Here is a 12,360-nt window from a genome sequence, read left to right on the forward strand (position 1 = left end):
TGTGCAGACATCCACTGAGAGATGTCGGTCAGACAGGCAGAGATTCGTGCTGCTACCCGTGCTTCAGATTGGGGAAACGAGAGGATCAGTTGGGTGTCGTCAGCATTGTTGTGTTCAGGACTTAAATATTAAACGGAAGAAATACAAAATAACATGCAAAATAACATTATGCGGAAAATAGCTTCTGACTGATATAGTTTTATTGATGGGTTGGGTTATTATTTCTGATGCATTAATGTGTATGCAGTTGGTGGTCAAGGTGGAGTCAGTTTTAAACACTTTTTATACTTTTTTTAATTGCTTTTATTTATTTATAGCAATGCATCATATTTTATAAAATTGTCATGTTTTTTTAATAAAAAAATAGAATTATGAATGAGAAACTATAGTTGCCAAAGAGTCAAATTGACCAATATTTCCCTGAAATGTAGTGTAGTCAAAGTATAAAGTAGAATAAAAATGGAAATACTGAAGGAAAGTACCTCAAGACTGTACTGAAGTACCTGAGTAAATAAGTACTTCCTTTTCCCTTGTGTGTCACATGCCCCTCAACCGTGTCTGAGGAACACTAACTGACAGAAAATGGAAGATACGATTTGAAAAGAACATCCAGTAAAAATAAACATGAACAAATACCCTCGTCCAGCAGCTATTTGGAGTAGAAGAGGCCCCCCGGAGGGTCACTGTCTAAAGTTAACAGCGCTTCCAGCCTCTTGCTAAGACGACGCGCATGAATTGTGATCCAATAATGCGTTCTTATTTTGTGTAGCTTGTGTTATTCACCTGCTCCCCCTGAGTTTACTTTGACCCAAACGACCTCTCTCCAAATCTGGGACGTGCCAAAGACCTTTCATCGATATACAGATGAGCACATTTCTCAAAAATAACTGAGGAGATTTCTTTGTTTCTTTGATTCCCCCCGCGGACCTTAACTTGATGTCGTCGCTCATAAGCCGGGTAAATAAAAAGTGCTCACTCTCCCGACTTAAACACCCGGCGTCTTCTTTGTTTTCATGAGCGTGCGATGATGACGTTCAAATGAATGGAAGTCGGTGCAAAGAAATCCTGTGTCGCAAAGTTTGGTGCGACCAGACCGTAGAAACGGAACCGGAGACCCTCGGTCTCGTATCAGAGGATCGGCGGATCGATCCCCGGCTCTGCTAGGTCCATGTGGATGTGTCCATGGGCAAGACACTCAACTCCAAATTTGCACCCGTGGCCCCCTTGCCATCAGTGCTGGACTAGAAAAAGCCTACAATCTGAGCTATTTCTGTAAAAAGCAACAAGTCACTTTGGATAAAAGCTTCAGCCTAATAAACTAAATGTAACATAATTGAGTAACTTTCCAGCATTCCCCCACATATCTGACTGAGATTAACATGATATATACTGATGATATACACTGTAAGCATTCGGATCTTGTATCGCTGATCCCTGGAAACCTTTTGGTGAAATAATAATCCAGGATAATTATTGTTTTCCAGAAGGACCACAGTTGATTTGTGGTTGTGACATTCTGACACATTCCTCTCCTTTTTTAGGTTTGAGTTGGACCGTCTCAATATCAACTCCTTGTTCTCCAAGTAAACGTTGAGGTGTTTTGCCGTGTCGCTCGGTTGGATCTTGATTTGTGGCTCATTGTTCGGAGGACCTTTTCCTTCCAGCTGGATTATCGCCACAACCCGGCACGGAGCAGTAATCTCCTCCTCGGTTTGGGGTCCTGTGGTGGTTTTTTTACATTCCTCGCTTCCTGGCTTCAACGATCCTCAGTGGTTTTGTCACCCGGACCAAATGTAGACGTGACTTGGCGCCCGTTGGCGTTGAATCTTGTCGCGGTTTTGCCGCAGCTTCTGATCACTCGCAGGGAGTTCTTGCAACTTGTCCTGCAGCCAAGTCTGCAGGAATCCGACCGGCATGTTCAGAAAGGAGGAGGCGTTAATGTCTCGAGACTCCCGGCGCACCTTACTGTCCGCAGGTGTTTGACCTCCCGTTGGCGCTCACCGTCAACAGGAAGTAAATGGTCTCTGAAGCTTTCCTGTTCATATAGTAGACCCTTTTTCATAGTAGACCCTCTCACAAGTTGTTGTGTTCTTATTTGCACGGCTGAAATGTGAACAACTTAAGTGGTGCCTGGGTCACGTGACAAGTCATTTATAGTTTTTCTCGCTGATTAACGAGTTATTAGAACTCCACAATTCTACACTTTATTATTGTTGTTTTTAATGTTATGGGACGACACATATATAAAATTGGTGCTGCACAGAAAACATCAGCCGGTGGTAAGAGTTGAAGAAATTATGGATTCCATCTGTACCATTTAAATATTAGGTCTTACATCTCCAAATAAATCTCTTTTTTAGTTTCATATGTGTGACCTTTCTTTTTAATGACGTGTGCTTTGAGGTATTAGAACCGTACAGCCCCTGGGAAACTGTTTTAAACGGTAGTCATTTCTTGGTATGCTGCTGACAACAGCTTGAAATACTACATTCTTGAGTCGGTTCTCAGCATAATTCGCATGAATCACTTTGCACTCAGGTAAGTTTTCAGGGGGGCAAAAGTAAAAAACGTGACGTTCCCCTCTAATCTAACAGTCTGCGTCTTCGTGCAGCTTTCAGTGTCAGGTCAGCAGCTTCAGGTCGGGCCTCTTCCCTCAGTATAAATAAATGTTTTCGGGAGGCTCCGCCTCCTGATCCTCTTGTTGAGGTTCCTCCACTGAAGCTGTGAACTTTCTTACAGTGGCCAAAGACGCAGCAAAACAGAAGACTTTGCTCAGATGTTGTGCTTATTGCATCCACAGTACAGTCTCCTCTGCATGTCCTATAATAGTCTAAATATCCCCCCCCCCCCCCCTAGTTTGAACATAAAATCCAGCTGTTCATCACACAGCCGGCAGAGTCCCAACTCGGCTATGTGTTGGATCTGAATAGATGACGTGTATTTATGTTCTTCACTAATTCCTTGACTGTGAAGTCATGTTCCATAAGTAAGATGTACATATTTGCTCTGTGGATGTTCCTGAAGTGGTGGATGAGTAAGAACGTCAGCTGCTCTGCGAGAGCCATTTAATGTGAGTTTAATAGAAAAGCATTGCTTTTTACAGCCTGATATTTATTATGTGATTAAAAAGGGTCTGGGACACAGCCACAGGTCCAACACTGATGTGTGTCGGTGGCTGCATCTCCTTTTGTTGTTATCTTGTTTTTCTCTTGTTTAACCTCCACCTGCACAGTGCTGACCGGTGGACCGCTGTGGGCTCTCAGTAAGTGTCCCAACGTAAAGCCGGCTGGCTGCGCTCACGTTTTAATTTCCTCTGCATAAATGAAGAATAATGACCCTAAAGTAGAGTCAATTCTTTGGGATTTATTAGCACATTCATAGCGTGCGTAATTGGTTTTTACAGGATTAACTGTTTTTTTTTTTTAAATGAACGCCTTGAGGCACAAATCATCAAGTGTAAAGTCTCAACCTCCGGCCAACTTTCTCTGTTTCCCGGGACGCCGATCCCTTCGTGGAGTTCATGAAAACACAAGCGACAGTTGCGTAATCCACATGTTTTCTTTAAAGGTCGGCCAGACACATTTTTAAGGGGTTTGGTCAAACATGTTGTCCTAACCTGAAATATATTTACTGTATTTCTACCTTCAGAGTTTGTTGGCATGCATGTTTTTTTTTTCTTCTTATTTTACGACATTATTTTCCCTCGCAAAACACAAAAAAAAAGAAAAAAAGATCTCATATGATTTATGGAGAAAGGAGGAAACACATGTTGCTGATTCCTCTTGTCTCTATGATCCTGGTACAGTTTAAAAGCAATAACCAGGCTAACTGTTCATGCACTCATGCATACATACAAAGACATGTCTGATTACATGCTGTACACATTGGAGACTGATGGGGGGGGGGGGGACACCCTCAAGGTCCAATTCACAAAAGATGTTTTGTGCTTATGATATTACGGCGCAAACACGCCCATAAAGCTTTGCAGCTGAGTGCAATTTGCCCCCCTTTGGTGATCCTGACCGACGAGATGCAGAGGCTTTGTTCTGTTGTTTTGGTTGTTTGCCTCAAGTTATTGATTAGTAAAGCTATAAAAGCAAGGAGGGATGGGGGGGGGGGGGGTATATAAGGAGTGACAATAATTTTCCACTATTGTATCCATACAAGGTTATCTTGTGAACTGGCAAAAACATTTGGTCTTAGTTATGAGAATTTTTTTTTTTTTAAACTAGAGAAATAACAAAAGAAATAGCTGGTTTCCCCAGTGACACGTTCGCATGCATCTGATGCACAAAGAGGGCCAGACATAAATATACATTCATAGTAACAGACACATTTGCCACTATAGATGCAAGTCCAGATTAACAAGCCTGGAACTGCAAATGACACCATTGAAGATTATTTATGCGGGATTAGGAAATTACCCCCCCCCCCCCCCTCCATGTTTTTGCTTCCAGAACCCCAAGTGCTCATTGTTGAGACGAGTACACATTTGCGTGTCCTAAAAATGCCACAGCTGTGTTTAGCTAACCTCAGCAAGGGAGTCCTTTTTTTTTTTTCTTTTAAAAAAGACACCACATGAGATGAGGTATAAAAAAAAAAAAAAAAGTCTGCTGGCTCAGTCGAGGCTTTGTGGGACACTTTTCTTAGTTTTACTGTCTGACACTGCTCTTTGTGTACAGACGATGCGAAAATAAACTCGTTTGTCTATGAAATCGCTCAAAACTTTTTAATATTGGTTGTAACTCTTACATTTTAATGTTTCAAAAGATACCCACGGGCTCATTAATCCCCTCTCTAATTGAGTCACACACAGTTCCAATGGATGCTCTGCTACACGGCTCTGGTGTGGAGGGGGAGGGGGGGGGGGGGGGGGGGGGGGGGGGTGTTCAGCAATTTACTGGAAGAGTCATAAAACTGTAAACCAGACGATACCAGGAAACTTTGGGCACGGACCTACACTTAGTGACTCCTTCGCCAGCTAATAACTACAGAAGTGAGCTTACTCATCATCTGTGTCGGTTTCTGGCTCGTAAAGCAACGATCCCATTGAATCGTTCCGATGACTAATTAAACCTGAGCTGAGGGTGTGGGGGGAGGGAGGGATCCGGCTGTAAATTAGATCCATCAATATCTGTAGTGTGGCCCGCGGTAATGAAGCTCACACGATGCTCGTTTGGGTTTCACTTCATCCGGGACCGTCTCTGCTCACCTCGGTCCATTTGTTGGTAACGGCTGTTGGTGGTGGTGGTGGTGGTGGTGGTGGGGGGGGGGGGGCGGCGTCTCTCTCTCTCTGTGTCACACACATTTTGGGGTTTCAGGGTTCATTCCCTCGCATTGGCAAACACAAGTCACGGCAGCTTGAGTCATAGCAACCTCACAACATCACAATAAAAACACAAGTTGAGTGAGTGGTGGAGAATGTGTGTTTTGCCATCGATGTGTGAAATAAAGGTTCTAAATGGCCTTTTGTCGCTCTAGAGGCTGGAAGTAGTACTACGGTCCTTCACTTGGTAACCATGGCAATACCAGCTTCTTAAATGTGAATATCTTCTCGTTTCTTTACCCCGCTGTGACGGTAAACTCAATATCTTTGTGGGCAAAACAAGGCATTCGAGAACCTCATCTCTTGGGTTTTGGGAACCGCCGATCAACATTCTTTCACCATTTTTGGGCATTGGGTCAACCTTTTTTAAACGTGAAGCATCCCGTTTTTTAAAAGTTCCCCCGTATGCGTTTCCTCACACGGCGTCATTGACATAACCGTTTTTTATTGGACCCCAATCAAAGACGTGGGGGTAACCCTCCTCCAGTTGAAGGGTTACTTCACCCCTCAGGTTCTCAGAGCTGTTCTGGGATGTGTTTCATATCTGATTGTTTGTCTTCTGGAGATGACTCATCCTGGGTTTGGTTTTCTGTCTCCCACAGCGCAGCACGAGAGATGACGACTGTCCGCGCAGACGTTTGGAACGAATGACGGGGGAGATTACGCACGCCAGCCGCTGGGAAATTAACCTCATTTGATTACACTCGAGAGCTGGCAGGACGCCGTCCAATGGGTTTACCTCCAACGGGTTCCTGAAGCTGCTCCGAGAGGAATCGGCGTCGACGACTAAAAAAAGGATCTCTCGGTCGGGGGGGGCGAGATGTGGCCCCCTGACCTCGGCCCCCCGGACGTCCAGCTGACCCTGCCGGGTTTCGGAAGCGTGTTCGAGGATGTCGAGGACCCTCGGGCGCCGCCGCCGTCTTCCGGTGGCTTCCGCCAGCCCTCGATACATCCGGGAGGTCTGGGCGTGTGCTGCCTCCCGAGGACTTCCCTGTCGCTGTCCTCGCTGGGCCGCGACCTCACCTCCCTGCTCGGCTGCAAGACATCGCACGCGGAAAAGACCGTGGAGGACTTTGCCTTCAAGGCGCACGCAGATCCTAAAAACGGCACTCAGAGGTTCGGTTACCCCCAGCCCTCGTTACCGTTATCCTACATGCTCGCCGGCTGCGCCACGTCTCCGCCTTTCGGCTCCCCGCCGTCCCCTCTTTCCTCTTTCGCCTCGTCGTCGTCGTCGTCGTCTTTATTTTTCGCGTCCTCGCCGCCCGACGGCGACAAAACTCCTCACCTCCAGAGAAAGATGCAGGAGGAGTACCACTCGATAAAACGGGAGCCCGCGGACGATCTCTCGCCGTGCAAGAGGGAACCGTTCCAGGTCCACGATCGGCAGGCGGAACCGTTCCAGGTCCACGACCGGCAGGCGGAGCCGTTCCACGCGGGCCGGCCCATCCGAGGTCAGGACGGAGGCGGTGCCTCGCGTCATTTCCCGGGGACCCTCGGCGGACCCTCGGCGGGCCAGGACCCCGGTGGCGGCATCATGGACCAGTCGTGCCGCTGGATCGACTGCAGCGCCGCCTACGGCAGCCAGGAGGAGCTGGTGAGGCACATCGAGAAGGTGCACATCGACCAGCGCAAAGGGGAGGAGTTCTCCTGCTTCTGGGCGGGCTGCGTGCGACGTCACAAACCCTTCAACGCCCGCTACAAGCTGCTCATCCACATGAGGGTGCACTCTGGAGAGAAACCCAATAAATGCATGGTGAGTCGGCTCGATCGTAATAAACTTCATTAGACAAAAGACAAACATAGACATTCACACGTCACACACCATGTCATGCTTTGTTCGGTACATGGACGGCTCCATTAGGCATGCAGTGACTTAAAAGAAATAAATCCCATTCAGATATTTACAACACGTGTCTAAATGTTTGTGTGTGTGTGTGAAAAACATTAAATATTAAGCAACGATGTTCAATAGAGACCAATATCTCCATCAGGAGACCCTCAATGCAACGTACAACCTCGTTGACAATGACTTGGAAGCTTCCCTGAGGAGTATACTGTACCTGACCACTAGAGGTGCTGGAGAGACGTCTCCCCTGTCATAGTGGTTTGAGAGGCAGTAACCTGCTTACTGGTTTGAGAGGCAGTAACCTGCTTACTGGTTTGAGAGGCAGTAACCTGCTTACTGGACGGCTCCACTGTCAGACTGGTTTCGAGCAGCCGGGGATCAGGAGTCTGTTCGACAGGGAGATGATCTAATGGTTTCCTCCCCCTCCGGACAGGTTTCCCTTACTCATGCATGCCGGAGGAGGAAAAGAAAGAAAAAAAAAGAAAACCTGTGGCAGAGTTGAATGAATGGTGGTTGTGTCTGTGTTGCAACGAGCATCCCCCCCAAAAAAGTGATGATTACCAGGTGGCTATTCTGACAAATGAAAATAATTTATAGTTATTATGTGATAAAAAAATTCAAATCAAAACAATCCTTCCCGTCGGGGACGTGTTCCAACAGGGAAAGCTCTTTTTTTTTTTCTTTTTTTTTTTTTAAAGAAGTTTCTCGTCCTTCTGAAAACGTGCACACAAAGTTTTAATCCTCCAGTCCCGGTTGATTGGCTTGAACCTGTGGTCGCCATGGTAACAGCAAGTGCGGTTTGAGGTTTTTGAAGTGCCGAGCAGAAAATATGCTGGTACAGCTGGTTTATGGCCATTCATAGTTTTTCTTAGTTTGCAACGATTAACCAAATATCAAATTAATTGATTGACAGAACGTTTGATAATTGACGGATATTGAAGTTTCAGCAAAATATGTTAAATGTTCTCTCGTTGCAGCTTCTCAAATGTGAGAGTTTGCGTCTTTCCTCCTGTTTTATACGTAACCGCGCCGACCATAAAAGCCGAAAACCTTCTGCATCCTAATTTTAAGTAGCGTATGATATGATGCGATTCATTCAGAAATCTGCACCCAGGTACACGCTTCCCCACCTAGTGAATTAGCTCGCTGGGTGACCTAATCTGCTGCCGGCCTGTAAACATATATTACCGCGGAGACTTCGCCTGTAGTGCACGCAGATTTAATAAACACACACAAAAATGTGAATAACGTCATTTATTTTTATTTGTGCGTCTCGGGGCCAAAACCACGTAGACTAAGTCATTCCCGGTGGAGCAGTGGAAAAATGAATCTCTCGTATGAGGTCAGTGTGTGTTTTATTTTTATTTTTTTTATGGATTCGGCCTCACTCACCAGCTCATTACGACCGGACAGGTGTTACTCAATAATCAGTCATGATTCATGTTAATGAAGTGATATTCAGGATATTAACCGTCCAACGAAATCCCATTTTAAACACTGAAATCTTAGTGTAAACATGTGTTTGTGTGACAAAACCCAATTATTATAATGAGGGGGCGGGGCAAAGATGGAAGTCAGATGACGTTGTCGGTGATCGTTGAAGAAGAAGAAGAAGAGAAGGAGGAATATCGGGGGTGGGGGGGGGTCGACGAAACATCAACCTTTTACGCGAGAAGCCGCTGTTTGTTTCCCCGTTTCCAATCGGCGGTCCTCGTTTTAGTTTATTAAATACAAAAGTATTAAAAACACACAAGTGTGTCGTCGGTAGGAGCCAATGGGCTTGGAGCTCAGAGCCTCAGGCAGGAAGTCAGGAGGACATTGATTGTTTCGGCCTTTTCACGTTCCTGTTGAATATTGCCTTTTAATCCTTTTAAGTGCACACATTCAATGATTTTTAAAAAGGAAAGGAGCATTTTAGGAATAAACTAAATAAAAACAAACAAGACCTTCTTTAAAGATTAATGTGTAGTTTCCTATTTTGACAACAGGAAATGAGCCACTGTAACGGAGCTTAAATGAAGCCGTGCTCGTGTCTCTACTTTCTCAAAGACTTCATCAATCTGTTTCTCTTTTAGGAGTCGTACTTCGTAACGAGCGGGGCGGAATTTGTTAGATTTTGTTTTTTATTAAGTCGTGTTTTTACTACCGTGCCCCGCGGGGTAAATTAACTCTTTTCTCCTTTTCAAACAACTCAAACTAATGCGTTTAAGTTCGTCAACGTAATTATTTTTTCTCTTTTTTATGGGTTTTCTTTCAATTTTTGTTTTTTTTCTTTCTTCTTGTTTTTGATTTCCAGCCTTGGATTAATTTCACCATGATGTAGTGGTTTTTTTATGAAGCGAATTATTAAACCAAATGAGGTGACTGACGTTTACTGACTCATTAGCGAGACCTAATAAAGAAGGAGAACATTTTTTTTCCATATTTTCCAGCGGATTAGTTGAAGGAGGATGAAACGCTTTATTCTTGTGTTTGAGTTTTAGTTTCAGAACATCTCATTTGAAGACTCGCTGGCTAAAATAATATAATAATAATATGAATCCCTTTTTACAAAAAACATCTGCAGCTGAACTTGATAATTATAATACCTCTCAAGTACATGGGGCATTCATCTTTCTTTAAATATCATGATGTTCTTTAATAAATACCCTGTTTTGCAATCATTTTTTGTCAAAATATATATGAAAACGCATTGAAAACCCGTACCGTGTGTGTGTGTGTGTGTGTGTGTGTGTGTGTGTGTGTGTGTTCTCTCCAATTTGCTCAATGGTAAAAAGCCATAACCTGAAGTTTATGATTCAATAACCCCAAAACGTGCAGACTTTTAAAAGGTGCAGACGGGATATGTATATGATTTATTTTCAATTTTTTAAAGAGGATACAAATTTAATTTAATTTGATTGTGTTTTGTTACCCGCAGCAAGTTTAATCGAGGATTTATACACATAGATTTATGAATATAAAATGTATAATAAAAATATACACAGTAAAATGCGCCAAAAAGGCCCAGAATTCATATAAATGGATGTTTTATTCTACTGGGCCCCACAACCCCGTTCTTTACCCCTGACCTAACATGCCGTTAAAGCTACCCTTTTTAACTTAAAAAAAATGTTTTATTCCATTATAATATTTGTCGCTGTCTTCAATTGGTTGTTTCATTTTCCCCCCCCCCCCCCCCGCCAGTTCGAGGGCTGCTCCAAGGCGTTCTCCCGTCTGGAGAACCTGAAGATCCACCTGAGGAGCCACACGGGAGAGAAACCGTACATCTGTCAGCATCCCGGCTGCCTGAAGGCCTTCAGCAACTCCAGCGACCGGGCCAAACACCAGCGCACGCATCTGGACACGGTCAGTGACGCCCGGAGACGTTGCACTCCAGATTACACGCTACGTTTAAAATAAAATATAAAAGCACCGTATTTCAAGTTATAGTTCCCGAGAGAGAGATTAAATGTGTCTTGTTCACTTGGCTCACAGTGTGAGACGATATTTTCTTCACGGACCGGCCTTCAAGGATAAATACGACGTAATAAAAATGATGCGACCGGCGTAAAAACTAATATAAAGTGCATAAAAAAATACAACTGAATTATCCCAAACTATGCAGAGCGGGCGCGTGAGAATCACCTGTAATTTTTGGGGTAACGTGTCACGTGACCGAGACGGATGTATCAGGTCATTTTTTCAAAATAAAACATCTTTCACACCGTGATAATCAATCAAATATTTGTTTAATAAATATATATATATATTTATTAAACACATATTTGATTTTATATATATATATATATAAAAAAATCCAACAGGCAGCAGATTTCTCTACCTAAAAACCATAAATGGTGACACTGATGGGGGAGCGCAGCAGGGGGGCTCAGGGAAGCGTGGGGGGGGGGGGGGGGGGGGGGGGGGGGGCGGGGAGGAAGTAATAAATTAAGGATTCTGTGTGCAAAAAAAAGTTATGAAATCCCCCACTGATGCAACCGTAAAGAAAACAGAAAACACTCTTCGTCCTTTTTAAAATCCAAAAGGAGCCATCGCTCCCTTCATGTGCACCGGGGGCCTAAAAGAAACTTCTACTTCATTGCATTTCAGAGCCAAATGTTGCACAAATTCTGTGCCGGTGGTTGAGTTGCATTGTGGGTAATGTAGGTGAGAGGTTTTTAGACGAGAGATGTTTCCATAAAGTCATAAAAAAAGTAATCTGACTTGCTTTAACGCATGAATGAATGAATGTAATGTCTCCCTGCGTCTGCCCGGAGGCTTCACATACACAGACTCCTTCATATTTATTTGTAATTAGGGGTTCATGTTAATATAAAGTGCCCCCCCCTCCCTCCTCCCTCCTCCTGCTGCCCACGGTGCAGAACATTCTTCGGGGATGGTGAAACTCCATACCTGCTGTGGACTTATCCTCCAGGACCACAGTTATTTTTACTCCTGCTGACAAAGCGATGAGGACTTAGCAGTTAATCCGGAGGACGAGATCTCTCGTTACGGCCCCGTGTTGTTGCACCGAGAGGACAAGGTTATTATTCTCCTCCTCCTCCTCTTCTTCTTCTTCTTTGCGGTTTCACGCTGGCTAAATGGCGGCTTTGGCTTGTTGCGTCACACGAATCGAGGATCAGACGCATCTGGCGCCATCGCTGAGCCCCCAGATGTGTCCTCAGAAGTGCCTGAGTGCAAATGAGCGCTGAGTGCAGTTTAACTACCGAAGGCCCCCGGAGTCCGTACAGGTTATTTAAGTTCCACTGCACATCTTGTATTGTGTTACTCGTGTGATGAATAAATACCGCGTCGTTAGTATATTTGTTTACAAAATGAGGTCAGTCTTACTCATCTTGGTTTATTTATTTAGGTTTTTAAAGAATGTTTTTCAGTGTTCTGGATCGAGAGGAACCGGCAGATGAAACGCTGAATATGAGTTTTTATTTGTATTCGACTGCTTCGTCTCTTCGGTTAGTTCAAAGGAAACAAAATCCTATTTTTCTATGTAATATTTAAGGCTTTAGTGTTGGCTGTTAGTCTCAGGTTTAATCTAAAGACATATCATGTGTGGTTAATAATAACAAGAATAATAGTAATAATAATAATAAAGCTTATTGATATACAGTAACACGTATCAAAAAGAGCAGCAATGTGTTTCACATAAAAAGAACAAAGGATGCAGATGAATACATTTTAAACACAT

General features: G+C 44.1%; 1 protein-coding gene across 1 annotated transcript in view; it reads left to right on the forward strand.

The window, feature by feature from the left end:
* The first annotated feature begins 6,146 nt into the window (after positions 1 to 6,146).
* Positions 6,147 to 12,360, forward strand: part of LOC117746040 (zinc finger protein GLIS1-like) — a 22,037-nt gene continuing 15,823 nt past the window's right edge. The window contains 3 exon segments of the mRNA XM_034554815.1: positions 6,147 to 6,698; positions 6,729 to 7,079; positions 10,359 to 10,520. Of these exon segments, the coding sequence (XP_034410706.1) occupies positions 6,147 to 6,698; positions 6,729 to 7,079; positions 10,359 to 10,520 (1,065 nt within the window).

Source organism: Cyclopterus lumpus, chromosome 17 (genome assembly GCF_009769545.1).
Source record: "Cyclopterus lumpus isolate fCycLum1 chromosome 17, fCycLum1.pri, whole genome shotgun sequence".
In the NCBI taxonomy this organism is placed as follows: domain Eukaryota; kingdom Metazoa; phylum Chordata; class Actinopteri; order Perciformes; family Cyclopteridae; genus Cyclopterus; species Cyclopterus lumpus.